At 47.3% G+C, this 15207-nt stretch overlaps 1 protein-coding gene across 3 annotated transcripts in view; it reads right to left on the bottom strand.

Annotated features, from left to right (window-relative positions):
• TMEM255A (transmembrane protein 255A) overlaps window positions 1-9171 on the bottom strand; it is a 56554-nt gene extending 47383 nt beyond the window's left edge. For all 3 annotated transcript variants that reach the window (XM_032474358.1, XM_032474361.1, XM_032474360.1), the window contains exons 1-2: window positions 8953-9171; window positions 2251-2393 (exon numbers count right to left, since the gene is read on the bottom strand). In XM_032474358.1, coding sequence (XP_032330249.1) covers window positions 2251-2393; window positions 8953-9010 — 201 coding nt within the window. In that variant the 5' untranslated portion in view covers window positions 9011-9171. The remainder of the gene's footprint in view (window positions 1-2250; window positions 2394-8952) is intronic.
• Between the last annotated feature and the right edge of the window lie 6036 nt (window positions 9172-15207).

The following is a 15207-nucleotide window of genomic DNA, read 5'->3' as shown; positions in this document are numbered from 1 at the left end:
GAACATCAGGTACTCGAATAACAACAATCACGCGCCCTCCTTCCTTTGTTAATGTATTCCAACCCAGCCACCCACAGGCAGATATTCCACAGAGAAGGTTCAGAGCCCCCGTTCATGAATAGCAGTTGCTACTCTTAAATGACATGGAAAATACCTTCCCCCACCCAGGGAGAGTCTGAATCTTGGCTTGAGCAGTGGCTCATCAGTCAGAAATCTTTTACTAAATGCAGCTACCTGAAGCACACAAAGTCACGCAGACCCTATAAATTGCTTTTCCAAGCCACCAAAATGCAATCTTACCCCTCTTCCTCCCTCCACTCCCCCTTCTTGTGTTTAAAAATAAAACCCAATTTTGCTGACGACTGGTTTTCTTGCCTCACCACAGGAAGTGGACCGGGTGAGTTCTCACATCACATGCTTAACAGAGGGCACCAAACGGTGTCTGTGGGACACCTGCCCTGGGTTGGGGGGAGCCCTGCCTGCCTGTGAGGAAGGAGCTTCCCAGGCGGGGCGGGCAGCCTTCAGCCGCGGCGAGGCACAGCCCACGTCAGGCCCCTGCTTGGCTATAGGGCTATTGAGGAGGCTGACTGTGGAATCGGTGACCTAGGCAACAGGCGTCAGGCTTGGTCACTCACAGCGCTGGCTTGTCAAAGGCATCCATCTTTAATCCCTTCCCCTTCCTTTGCTTCTCTCTCCAACCCCCACCTCTCCAGGAAAAAAAAAAGAGAGAGAGAGAACGAAAAGAAACAAAACAACAAAGACTTCTGACCTCTTTGCTAACCTAAAATGAGAAAGAAAAAAAAACAACCATCCTAAAGTTCCTTTCCCCTCTCTAGCAGTTACAGTTGGGAAGTCATTTAATTGAGATTAAAAGTATGATCCAACCTTTAGAGTTAGGTTTTTGGGTTGAACAGCAGTGTGTGTAGATCCAAATGAGGTTTTTGTCTGCTTTTCCCCCAGCTTTATTGAGGTGTAATTGACAAATAAAATGGTATGTATTTAAAGCATACAACATGATGATTTGCTATAAAATGAAGTTTTGTGTGCAGGGTTCAGTGGTTTCCAGAGTGGACTGCAGGCACCCCAGGGACGGGTAAAATAATCCACTGAAATATGGAAAGAAACTACTTGAACTCTCATTTCTTATTTTTCATTTATCTAAAAGAAGAAGAAAGAAATTATATGTTACATATTCAATAAACAGACTGTCACTGGCGCCCTCCGTTGGTGTGAATGCCAGGTGACAAGGCGAGCTGTCCTTCTGGAGGAGGGCAAGTTCCAAGCAGCAAAGGGTTGGTGGTGGGGCAGTTTACATGTGCCTGGACAGTCTTATCTAGTCTTAACTAAACTAGTCCCAACAAAACAGACAAGCGGTTTGGAAAGACTCCTGTTGAGAAATCGCAAAATGAAAATGACCCTAATAATGTAAACACAGCGAGCAAGAGGAAAATGACAGAACTGATACTTGGAACTCTCGGGGTGAGCTCTTTGTCAGCCACGCTGTGAGATCACGTTAAAAACCAGTGACGACAATGACGATCTAAACATATCTGATAAGAAGTCAGCCAAAAGTAGTCAAAATTATCTAGGAGGCTATTTGAAATAAGGATTTATAACCACTATCTTTAATGACAGACTTCATGTGAAGTGCATGTCATTCTTCAAAATTTGTTAGTATTAGTATGAAGATATTAAACATTAATGTATATTTCATTTTATCAAATTTTTGCATTTCCTTTTTTGTATGCTTGATGAACATGTATATAATTTGTAAATGAATAAATATACATATTTTAGGAGTAACTATTTCACAATTTACCTGATAGGAGGGCAGGATCACTTGGGAGATCAGTGCTGTAGGTCATAGACTGTCAGGTTGCCAGGGTCCTCAGATTTCAGGTCAGATCAGGTGACCTCTATTATATACAGGAAAGCAGATGCCCAGAGAGGAAAGGACCTCAGCCTAAGGTTAACACTGCTAGTTAGTAACATCTCCTAGATCAGAAAACCGAGATCCTAAAGAGTGACATGACTTGCTAGTTAAGAGACGAGGCTGGGATTCTTCTGTTTCTTAGTCCAGTGCTCTTCTAAACGGGCCCAGAGTGGCCTCTCTAAGTAAACGTGGAGATATGTAAAGGGAGAAAGCTGAGCAAACACAAAAACTCAGACAGAATTGAAAACCATCAGAGTAGAACCCAAATGTCTGTAGCCAGCAAGCTACTGAGACCTACCTATGCCTTCTATACTTACAATAACTCCTGGGTAATAACCTCCAACAGTCACATTCTGGGTCCTGGTGGTTGCAGCGAGGCCCACCGTGAGAATTAGCACGGACACAATAAGCAAAGTCACGGTGACATAGATGGAGTTTCGTTTCCTCCGATTGAAGGCTCCTGAAAACACACGGAGAAACAGAAATTGATCATCTCGGTGAGAGAAGGGATGGACTTAGAAGAATCACTAGGAAGGTTCTCGTTTTCTACTCCAACTGGTGACTGGGGTTATCTCTGGGGAGTGGGATTCTGGGGAAGAGATAGAGCTCTAGTTTTTTTGCAGCCATCAGATGCCACGTTTGCAATAATAATAATATATATATTTCCAGTTTGAAAATAAACAACAGAAGAAATCATACCAGTTATGTAAAACCAAAGCTAAACAAATTTTCTGCTTTTGGCATTCTATAAAAGATGTGTCATACCTATTTAGTGGAGTGGTTTTTTAGGCCAAATTATAAGGCATATGATAAATGGAAAGTGTACTGTGGAGGTATTAAACGAAAATATTTTAAAGCCAAGATGCAACTAAGAAGGGTTTTTCATAAGCTGAAGATACGAAATTTCATTTTCAGTGCAAACATCAGAAGCAAGCCAGGTACTGGGATTTTTTTCTTTCATTTATTTCTGACATTTGCCACCTCATGTATAAACTTTAAAATGGTGTGTTGGCAAGATTTGCCACATAACAAATGTGTGTAATAAACTAAGTGTTTGGAGGCCATTAGTCCACAAAGATGTGTATCGGGGGAGGTAGATGGAGAGGATTATAACTTACACCGTTTAGGCTTATGTGAGGGTGACATAAATACGAATGATGAGAAACCCGTTCTCCTACTCAGTGCTTATCAGACATGATAGCGCAGACCAATATTTTTTTCGAAAACAGGCTTATTAAACCAGATAGAAAAATGGTATCTAGACTCGCTTTTCAATTTAATTTTTTTTTAAGGAATGGAGCACCGCTCAACACTCTGAATGCGTTTCTCTGGCACAGGAGGGGGTTCTCAACAGGAAAGACCAGGGATGAGTTACCACCTAGGCATCATCATAAAAATAAGCAACTGGGGGAATTGCTATGAGAGACCAGTTCTCCAGTGGGTAAGATGAAGCGGTGGGGAGCCTGATAATGGGGTCGCCCACCCAGGTGACTGGGCTGTCGTTTATGGGCCTAAAGAGGCCACTGGGGACTGTTCCGAGGACCCTGTCATTCTGGGAGGCCTCACTGCAGCCTCAGGAAGCAGCTGCCGGTGAAGCCGCCCAGACTGCACCACTGGGACGGAGGGGAGAGGGGATAAAGGAAGGGGGAGGGAGGCGAGAAAAGCAGCGAGACCCCGGAGGCCTGCTGGTGGTGAGAGGGAGGGGCTGCGGCTGGCCATGCAGCCCCGGGCAGATTCCCCCTCCTCGAAGAGAGAAGAACGTCAGGAGCGCCCCCCTGGCTGAGCCCACCAGCCATCTCGTCTCCCCTAGGGCGGTCCCTGCCCAAGGCTCCAAGGGAGGGGGGAGGGGCTGGCGGTCTCTCCCCTGACGTCAGCCTGGAAAGTGAGGGCCGTGACTCATCAGGGTCATTTCTAATACGATACTATTCTAAGACCATTTTACATCGAAATGTAGAGTGGCTTGAGCGTTTCGAGGCACCCACAGATGAAAGCGCCACATCACACCTTGGGAGGAGAGGTAAAGAGAGTTGGGAAACGAGGCTCCTCTTGGGGGGGGGGGGTTGAGTCCAGCCTCTAGGGGAGAAAACAGAAGGACCGCTTGAGACACCTGTGACATCAGGGCCCTTTGTGTGAGAGGGCTATTTGGGATGCAAATGGGGAGGGGACTGCTGGTAAACACTAGGAGCCCAGCGGGAGACTCCAACTGCGAAGGGTTGGGGGTGGAGGAGCAGAATTGGTTTCTCCTGCTTATCTGAAGGTTAGTTATCCTTCCTCGAGATTCCGAGGGATCCTAAATGAGTCTTTAAACCGAGGTCCCTAAGTCCATTTGATGATGGGCTGCTTCTCAGTGAATGTGCTTGTTGGCTCCACAGAGGGGCTCTAACACGAACTTACCAACATCACCTCCCAGTCCTGTCTGCCTTCTCCTTTGTCACTCACACCATCTTGGCCCTCCCCAGCCCCAAACTGGCAAAACAGAGTGAGGGAACATCTGGATACACCGAGAGTACCTTTGTGACACACCAAAGTGTCTCAACACCTCACAGGGAAAACACATCGCCTTAGAGACTGGATTTGGGGGAGTGTGTGTGTACGGGTTTTCTAAATGTTGTGGGTATCACTTGTCTGCTCCTTCCCCGCCAACTGGCTTCTGATCTTGTTCACAGCTCTTGGGTCTCCTTTGCAAATATCACTCTAACTCTTAAAAGCACAAGAGCCAGGTCAGAAAAGTGACTCAGCAAACCACATGGTGTCATTTGAAAATCTTTTTTTTTTCCTCCTGCTTTAGAACTTGAATTGAAAATCCAGTCAGTTGAGAAACCCAGGCAGAGATCCTGTAGCTCCACAGGGGCCTTGCCTCCAGATAGGATTAGCTTTGGACGAAATTCCTAAGAAAACTCTCCCTTGACTATTCTCTGTCCCTTCACGCCCTCCCCCAAGTCACCCCTTATTTTACACCATAAGGACTAAAACTGCATAAAATGAAGTTATTTCTAGTTGCACTTGGGGAGTTGACCATTGTAAGGAACCCCAGGGTGAATCCTTTCGACAAGTGTCACCCCTCCGTGTATCTTTAGTGTCAATTTGACTTAAAAGTCGCATCTACTGAGAGCAAGAGGCTCCCAAAAGGCAACTTAGTGTGTCTGCTTAGGACATTTTCCTGCTGGTTGTTTTATTTGAGAAGGGAGAATTAGAGCTCTGTTCTTATTAGGGTACAATGTGGGACCTGCCTTAGATGTTCCTGTAAACACAGGAACACCTTATTCCGATTTTGTTTAGTAAGTAGACATATCAAAAAACCTCAGACACCATGAGGTACTTAAATAAAGGAGCAGGTATTTGAAAACAGCGCCCATCACCGTGTCTGATACCGAGTGAGCAGTCAATACTTGTTGAATAAACAAGAGGCAACATTTCAGAATCGCTTCCTTTCTCATCAAAGAGACTGTGGGGGCCATTGGGTGAATAAATATGGGTGACGCTCATAGAATTGATTTTTTAAAACAGGATACACCCAAGGGCTCCCCAGAACTAAAAGCCTTCTGGCCAACTAGGGTCACAACCCCAATGTCTCTCACTGGCCTGTCTACTTGGCGCCCAGTGTTTTTCTATTTAGGCAACAACAACCACCCCTGCAACCAATAGCAGTGGGAGAGTCTGAATCCCGTCACTGCCACCCCCCCACCCCCAGCAGCCTCCCTGCAGAACTACTGCAGCCCTCCCTCTCTGCAGTGCCCCACCTCCACCCCAGATTCGTGACGACCAGTATGCTCTGCTCTAGAAGCGCCCAATTACTTGCTGTCTCCACCCTTCCAAATACAGCCAGCTTCTCCCTCCTCTATGTTCCCCCCCTGGTCAGAGCCCCAACCTGCACTGCGGTCTTTGAACCTGAGTCCCTCCCTTCCTTCAAAACCTGTTCAAAATTCACCTCCTCCGAGAAGTTTTTCTTGATTAAGCTCATTCTACTCTAATCACTCATTATTTCATGTCCCTGACTTCCCAGATACCGCACTCAGTATATTAATTATAACTACTACAATTCCAATTGTAATTGTGGGTCTGGTCCACAACCCATGATGTCCACTAGTTCCAGGATTATGTATCTGACAGGAACCAAGGTGTGGGTTGCCAGAAGGCAGGATGATTGTCTCTGCTCACTTGTTTTTTACCTTGTACATGTTCTTGATTCCCCCTTGATTACAGGGTATGGAATCTCTATCAGAGTGCAGCAAGGATGGAGGCCCAGTATACTGTCCTGTGCACTACGTTGTTGCTGACTGACTAATTCTTCGGGCAGATATTTGAACCAGTTAGGATTTGCTTACCTGAGTCAGCTTTGCCACACAGGGAGGGTCCCAGGAAGTCCCAGCATTGAGCATCCGTGGATACAGGTGGCTGCCCACACAAGAGCCTGAAGGCTCTGCCAATCTCCCAAACATTTCCTTAAAGGTGCTGAAATCCCCCCTTTGGGCAGTTCTTTGATAGGAGACACCCGAGGCCACCAGTGGATTACAAATGTGTTATTTACAAGGGAAGGAGCGCCCCGCTGTAGTGGAGGTGCATTAGCGCCTGGGGGCGGTGTTGCCAAAAGGGAGATGGGGGTTGCTGGGAGTGGGATGAAGGGGCGCTGGAATCAAATTACCAGCCAAGCGCCTGCTCCGCTCGGAGCCTTGGACTAATCGCTCATCCCCAGGCAGCCGGCAAGCATAGAGTGCAGGCACCTTGGTGCAGTGTGTGTCTGTGTATTTTATATTTTATTGTTTTGGCTGCGATTGTGTCCTGCCTGTAGAGGGAATCCCCTCAGAAATGCTGCCCTTGGAGGCTGAAACACTAACCCACCCACCTCCACTTCCCCTCCCCCCATGCAAGGGAAGGTGGCGTTGCCAGGACTGAGTTAAGTGGGAGTAGCTCCTAAACAGCCTAGACGCTGATTCAGGCCTGGGCTGTGCGGGACCAGCGCCAGGGAACTCCGAGGATACTCCCCTGTCCAAACTCTGGAAACCCAGGACTACCACTCGACTCGGGAATTTGCTAGTGCCCTCGGTCTGCGGGCTTTACGAAGCCGGCTGCGCGGAGCGGGCTCGAGCGTCCATATGGGATCTGTGACTCTTTTCCCGCAGTGTCGACTCTGGGCTGGGCGAAGCCCACTCATCTTCTTGTTGCGTAGATCTTTCGGAAAACGCGTGATTGGCTGAGGGCCCCTGGGAGCCGGAGAAAGAACTCTCTTCATCTTGTTCCCCAACACACAGAGCAGCGTGCCAAGGAGCAACGCTTTAAGCCCGGGGCCCCTAACCTGCCCACTCCCAAACCGGCAGACGGGCGGGCGCTGGGGGCCGCGTTTGCTGGTGGTTGTGGCCCGCTGAGGGGATGCGCGCGGCCGAAGCCTCGCACTCTTCCACCCAGCCCTCCCTCGCGCACCAGCCTGGCGTCGGGGAGCCAGGGCTGCGTTGGCGCCACAGCTGGCCAAGGTGAGGAGTGCATTCTGTGTGCGTGCGCGCGTGTGCGTGTGTGTGTGTGTGCGTGTGTTGGGGAGAGAGCTGGGGGGGAGTGTGGTACTGCTGAGTTCTGGATTCGGACCCGAGTCCTTGGCCTCATTTGTACCACGTTGCAAATAACTACGCCCTTAAAAATAAAAAAAAAGAGCAAATTCTTATATTGAATATGCAAAACCATTGAAAATATGGATCTTTCCACCATCCAGGAGATAACACTTTCTGGGGCCCCTGCGGTGAACGAATTCTGCTGAAACTGAGTCTTTTGCAAGCAGTAGGGCGCTCACATAGGGGGTTCAGCCCTCTGCCTTGCCCCCTCCCCTCGATGTTCCCGCAAATTCTTCGGAGAAGACCTGAGCAGACTGGATGGCAAGAATTCGGGACGGAGGGATTTTGCAGAATGTAAAGTATGTTGTAAAGAGAGAATTCGATTTGGTTCAAGTACATCCGAGGCGAATTTTAAGATTAGGTGGGATCATGGTTTGACAATCCCCTCCCACTCTCCTGGGCTCCAAATTAATTTCTCCGCCCAGTGAAATCATAGGGCTTGGGAAGGTGCCTAAAAGCTGAGGGGGACTGGCGGGGGGTGGGGGTGGGTAGGGTTGTTTGTTTGTAACTACCAAAAAGCAGCTTCGAGGGGCAGCCAAGTTGGTGCCTGGAGGTAGCTGTCCCCCAGTTTCCATAAGGAAAGATATTGAACCAAATCAAGCTAGTGGGTTCCCCCCTCCCCCTCCCTTTCACCCAGAGTGGGAAAGCGCGACTTCAGAAGATGCGCGGGCTCGAGCGCTGGCTCTTTCTTTCTCGCGCTTTCACTCGTCCCCCCCCCCCTTTTCACACTAACGCACATTCCGTGCATTTGGAGCAAAATAGGAATCAAATTCAAGGAATGTTGATCCTGCCGCTGCAGACGACCAGGCTGCGCTTTCTTGAGTGATTCCTCAGGAATTCCCCTCCTGCCAGCCCCTCTCCTTTCTTCTCTCCCCCTCGCCCATCCCCCAGGGTTGCGCAAACCCCCCCATCAGCGAGGTGCAAGTCAGGCCTCCCCCTACTGCAGCTCTGAATTTCAGGGCAGCGTCGACAAAGTTGGGAGGGGGCGAGGACCCTGCTTCTTCTAATTATCGTTAGTCGCGAGCTCTTAGAAGTGACGGGGACTTTGCAAAGAGGGAGCGTCGAATGGAAAGCGAAGGCGCAGGTTGCAGGGAAGTGTTTTGATCCCCAGACAGCTGGGATTTACCACCAGCTGCAAGTCTGTCGGCACACGCACACAAACACGCACACACCCGCACTCCGGGGCAGGGATACTCCGACGCAATCTGGGCGCTCAGATCTCCGCGCATCGTCCCCGCCCCCGCCGGGCCGCTCCCCTGGGGCTCTGGTCCGAGACTCCGAAGCTGGGGCGCGCGGACCCCCTCCCTCGCCCAGCTTCCCGCTCCCTGGCTGTCGGAGCGGCCGAGGCGCTCCTAGTCCGGAGGGCAGCGCACTCACCCCTTGCCCGCCGCCGCCCCTAGGAAGGGCGGCTAGACTTACCCATGGAATCCGGCAGGGACATGTCGCTGGACCGCTGCTGAGTCAGGGACTGATGCATGGTGAAAGCTGCCCTGTGGCCCCGGTCCCCGAAGCTGCTTCACGCGCCCCCGGCTCAGGGCGCCCCGCAGAGCATCCTACTCCGCGGCGGCTGCCGCTCCCGGTACCTCCCGAGAGCTGAGAGAGACTGCCTCTGGTTGCGAGCTGCAGCTCAAGTGCCGCCTCCCCCTCCCCTCCCCTCTTCTCCCTCGCTCCTCTCCTGCCTCCCTCTGCTCCAGGAGGCAGCAGCATTGGCGGTCCGAGCAGCGACGTGCGCTTGCGCAAGACCCCCCTCCTCCCTCCCCCTCGGCCCCCCCCCCATCCTAGTTATCCACCTCCCAGCCTCCAAAGCCAGACAGGGAGCTGTTTTAGCCCCTTGAGGCCAGGGCTGCGCAGAGAAAGAGGGGGAGGCTACAGCCTGGGGCCAACCGGCCTTCTCTGTAGTTTGAAGAGGGTCTTGGGCAAGCATCTTGTTCTAGGATTTATAATTGGGGAGAGGGCAGAGTAAGAGGTTCAGAGCTGAGAACACACATACAGAGACACACACACATTTGTGCAGGTTTGGTCTTAGTGCTTCCAGAATGACATAATGGAGCTGGAGATGATCCAGAGAAGGGCCACTCTATAATCAAGGAATGGGGGAGGGGGAGGGGGCTGCCATATGAAGATAGATTAAACAAATGCAGACTCTAGTCTAGAAGGATGAAGTCTGGGAAGGGATGTGACTAGAGTGTATAAAATTATGCAGAGATGGAGCAAGGGAACACAGCCTTATTCACCAGATCTGAGAATTCTAGAACCAACAGCCCCCTAAGAGCTAGAAGGAGATTCAGTTAAAGCAAATATGACTCTGCATCAGCACCCCTGTTTGTGCTTTTGCTCCAGGCTCTTTTATGTCAAGGATCTCATTTTCTCATCACAGCAGCCATGCAAGGCAGGAAGAAGAGGTATCGATAATCCCATTTTATAGATGAAGAAACTGAGTCTCAGAGAAAGGATGAAAATTTCCTGTACTCACTCAGCCAGTAAGTGATAGAGGTGGGATTTGAACCTAGATCTGTTGGACTCCCAGGTCAGTGCTTCTCCTGCTATGGCAGCTGAAAAGAAATGTTACTCTACATTGCATACTGAGAGCCTAAGGAATTCATTAGCCCCAAGAGGTGCAACAGGATGAAAATACAAATAGTCTTGAAAAGAGGGAGAAAGTTATGGCTGACAGATCTACTGTGGATTGCTAAGGGAAACGGGTTGTGGTAGGAATGTTCTTGATCTTGGAGAACAGCCACATCCTTCCCCAGCCTGTCCCTTCAGACCCCATTAGGATATTGGGCTGGAATCACTATGCCCTTGGCCCAGAGGGTGGTTCTGGTGTCCCCCAAACAGCAGCAGAATAGGATGAGGCCTCCTCGGAGTGCCCTGAGGCTTCTGCCTGGTGGCCAAGGGATGTGGAAGGTGAGGAAGGGGAGAGCAGTGGGCTCCAGCTCCTTCAGGAAACTCAGCCCTGTGGGCCCAGAATCCCAGAGAATTCACCTGTTTGAAGGCATCCATTCTTTCCCAGTGAGAGCTCCTGGGTTCTGCTTGCCAGGTCTCCTTCCTGCCACCTCCCCCTGATGACTGCTGCAACCCTCTCTCCACCTGCACCCCCAAAATACCCCCAAAATCAAGTATAAAACTTTCCTGAGAGTTGATGGGATGAAGAAGAGAACGTGGGTCTTTCCAGCTCTGGCTTGCTAACCTACTGCAAAGCTTTGCTTCCTTATCCAGGAAATGGAACCAGGGGCCCTTGCCCTTTCCCTTCTTCCAAAGGAAGAAAAGATGCTTCCTGAAAACTGAAAAGGAGGCCCTTTATAAAGAACTTGGGCACCCTAGGGGTCAGGTATTATCAGCAGCCCTACACCATAGATGTGCCTTAGAAACCTGTGATCTATGTCCTAGATCCAGACAAGAGGCCCACTCTTGTAGACGTGCGTGTCTTAAGCATGTTTGGCTTGTGTCAGAGCGGCCACAAGCTCCACAAAGGCGGAGAGAAAGTCCATATTTACACTCTTGCCATGTTTGTCTTTAGTTCTGTTTACTCTCGCTTCCTTCCCCCACTCTAAATATCTCATGCATTTAATGCAAAGAACTCCAGCAACCAGCACTGATTTCTCAGGAGTTCATAATTAACTAATTCTGTTTCTGTGAAAGTAGCCTCAAAGAAAAGCAGTTTTTATACAGGCTGTAAAAGACAGCTTTACACCTTCTTTAGGGATTTGGACTCCTCAATAGCAACCGTACAGCTGGAGGTCCCTGAAGAAGCCGAAGAGAAACTTGCTACCATGCTGGTTTCCATGGACAGAGTCAGGCCTTTTCACTTTAGAGAGAATGTTACCCGTTAGTTGATACAGAAGGCATCTGTAATGTGACTTTTATAATCAAAGCCGTGAACTAGTGAGGGGCCCTTAATGGGGGTGAGCCTTGCTGTATGCAACATCTGTATGCCTGAATCCTGCATGGAAATGAAACACTATTTAAAAAAATACTAGAGGAGTTGGCTGTTTCAAAGAACTGTGTACTGCATATTTCCTTCGAACTGCCTCACATGGTACCGTATGGGACTTGGAACACAGCAGGCTCAGTCAAGTTAAAAATGACTTTGAGACCAGGAGCAGTGACAATAGTAGCAGCTGCGGCAGCTCAGAGAGTAGTAGCAGTCTTCTCCCCAGAGGTGGTGGCTTGTTTGGACAGAGGATCTGGGATAAGGGGAGGGACTAGAATGGGAACTCGGGGGGAGGGGGGACCCACAACACATTTCAACCAAGCCTGGTACGAAGACCCCCTTTCCACCAAAATAAAGTTTATTTTAACTCAGAATGAGCTGGACAATTAAAAAGCTAGAGGCATTTTTCTGGAGCGCTATTCTGATTTTCTTCACGTCAAAACACTTGTGCGTTTTACACATAAATCAGTTCATTGTGAAATTTACCAATAGGCAAGACACCTAGATGAGGGAACAGGTCTTTCATGCTAATGAGGGCTACTATAAAACTGCTTGGTTAGCTTCTGATAAAAGAGAAATTATTAAAATGGCTTAAAATAAATCCTTTTCATTGCAAGCTTAATCAAGCATACAATGTTGCCGTAGGTTACAAACTGTTTTATAGCAGGAGGAGACGTTTGCCAATGGGGCTGCAGCCTGCTTCTCTCTGTCTTTTTCAAACCAGTGATGATCGTGCTCCCCAGAAGCCTTCAGACCACTAGAAAAATGCCAGATGGCGCTCTGTCTCTAGCATGTTCACCCTGGGAATAGCCAGAACACTCCATCACCACCTTATTTTTTTTAATTTTTAATTTATTTGGTGGAGGGTGTGACTAGGTTGATTTGTTGATTTATTGATTTTAGTGGAGGTACTGGGGATCCAACACAGGACCTCATGCCTGCTAATCGTGTGCTCTATCACTGAGCCATACTCTCCCCCCATCACCACCTTATTTTGATGATCAGTTTGACTTGGTTAAATTAGCGTGGTACCTTTCTGATTCCAAATTTGGGAATGTGGGCTAGAGGGATCATGTCTCCACGTGTACATACACAGACGTGCATTCATGCATATTTGAAACAGTGGCCACACAAGCATTCACAAATGCAGAGACACACACACACCCCCACACATACATACACACACATTTACATCCTAACCATTCCTCTCCACCATGATTTACCACCACCTACCTCTCAGCTCCCATCCTTGAGTTGACCAAAGATAGAGAGGAGCTTCAGAATAAGAGAGAACTGGAAAGAGTCCAACATCCCTAATCGAGGCTTGAGTTTTACCCACCCGACTACCTTAGGTCAATGCCTAGTACTCAGTGCCTGCACCACAAACAGCAGAATCAGAGGAGAACCATGGTTGATGGTGTTATTTTGCCCATGAAACTCGATACATTCCCATTGTCAGCTGGTCTTTTTCTTCAGGTACCAGGAAAATCACCACAGCACCAAGGCACAAAGCTGGTACTTGCCTTTACTTTGTTATTGTTTTCTTTCTATTCTGTGAACTGCTTTAGTGACCAAACACTACATCATAAGTGTTTTCCAATACTAAGAAGCCATTTTCCATAACGTGATTTTAAATGGATGGAATATCATTTACTTATCACTCCCTGTTATGGGATATATTAGAAGTTTCTAATTTTTCAACATTATAAATAACACAGTGAATTAAATATTTGCACCCTTATTACCATAAGATACAATATTACAGTGGAATTTTTGGTTCAAAAGTTTTAAATATATATTTCCTAATTAAAACATTTTTATCAACATATGGTAAAGTACACAGGTCTTAAGTATACATATCAATGAATTTTTACATAAATATACTCTTGTGACCACCACCAGATCAAGATGTTGAACCCTTCCCACATCCCAGATGGTTCCCTTGAGCCCCTTCTCGGCCAATAACCCTCCTAGAAGTAACCACTACACTGAGTTTTATCAAGTCCAAATATTTTTAAGGCTTTTAATATATATCGCCAAGTTGTCCTCCAAAATATTTGTAGCAGAGTACATTCTCCCCATCAGCAAGTGAAAATAACTGGGTCCTCACACCTTCTTGGCTTTACCTTGCAAAGGAGATGTTGTAGCACTTGAGACACACCTGGTTACAGTCAGCGACGGGAAGGACCTGTCAAAGAGCCGGATTGGGGTTCAGCTGGGTACTAGGCGTCCAGTGGGAATCACAGATCTTGGAGCCGGAGGCTGAGGGCAGTCCTAGAAGGCAGGCAACATAGTGTCACAGTCCACAAGTACCTTAGAAACCTCCAACTGCTCGGTTGTTTTCTTTTATTCATTACTGCTCTCTGTTGTACATACCCCAGGTTGTCTTTGCACGCAGCTTTCAAAATCTCTACAATGATCACTTAGTTATGCCTGGTACATAGTAGGGTCTTAAATACTTGTTGAATATATGGCACTTTTTATCCCTTGCTTTTTTCTGCTTACGGAAAGAAAACATGACACTGAAGAGGCGCATGACGCAGCAATTACCCTCTCCCCCACAGTTCTTCTCCCCAGAGGTAACAACGATTCACGGGTTAGAATGCATTTTCCCCCATAGTTTTCTCCACGTACACTGTTTTTTACTTTTGTTTATTTGTTTTGAGAGTTAAATACTCCTTTTAAAACGTAAACTTTGTCGATAATAATATAATATACTTTTGTTAAGCATTGTAAGGTGCATTTAATAGCTTTCAAATGCACCACATCAAAGTTCATCTTCAATCAATCAAACCCAATGATAGTTCATTCTTGCACAATAAAACTCCCTTCCACTTGTATTACAATACCTACTTAGCTCTTAAAGGCAGGGAGTGGAAATTACAGCTTGTTTCTGATCACTAATCATTAATGTGTTCTAATGCTCCGAAGACCATCAAGAGAATTATACGAAAATGAATATAAAGAAATGATTCTGATTTCAAAGTACATTGTTTGGAAACATTAACAAAAGCGTAAAAATGATACCAGTATACATATGTCTAGTAACTTCTTGATAGAGAAGTTCTGAAGAACAACCTGTTTCTTACTATAGAAAGGAGGTAATTTCTTTTTAAAATCAAAGGTTTTTTTTTCCCACAGAATTTCACATTTTCCTAATTTGAAGGCAGAAAACAGCAACAGAGAACAATAACACAAGCATCAATGAATACACTAGGGAAATCTTGATATTCAAAAAGGCTAGATAATGCTTTTTTGAATTTTAGAATAAATGTGACAGAGGTTAATCATCACAAAAGGTTAAGGTTAGAGCGAGATCAGTCAATGAGTAAACATGGTTAACATATTTTATACAGTAAACTCTTTATTGAAGGGAAAAAATCCATACAGAAAAATTCACTGGATGTACTGCTTTATAATCAGGGGGAAAAAGGGCAGGAGATGAGGGTGAGTGGCCTTAAGCCCATAGGAATAGGTCTGGTGATCATTTGGTGGGTTTCACGAATGCCCTGGTTTACCTGCCAGAGATGGCGGTTGGTGGGGATAGTGGGGTAGGATTCAGTGAAGCTGTAACTGCTTTGTTTCCTTCCTCTAATTAATTACAGAGCTCAGTACATACTTTTCCTTTATCCCCATCAAAAACATTCATTAAACATCTAATAGATGTGGCATTGTTGCGTGTGGGGGTGTGTGTCCAACTGCTTTGTTCAAGTTTGGACTGGAGAGGATTTCTGTGTTCG

Source organism: Camelus ferus, chromosome X (assembly GCF_009834535.1).
Source record: "Camelus ferus isolate YT-003-E chromosome X, BCGSAC_Cfer_1.0, whole genome shotgun sequence".
In the NCBI taxonomy this organism is placed as follows: domain Eukaryota; kingdom Metazoa; phylum Chordata; class Mammalia; order Artiodactyla; family Camelidae; genus Camelus; species Camelus ferus.
Note: the sequence above shows the minus strand (reverse complement) of the source record. Positions and strands in the feature narration are given on the sequence as shown.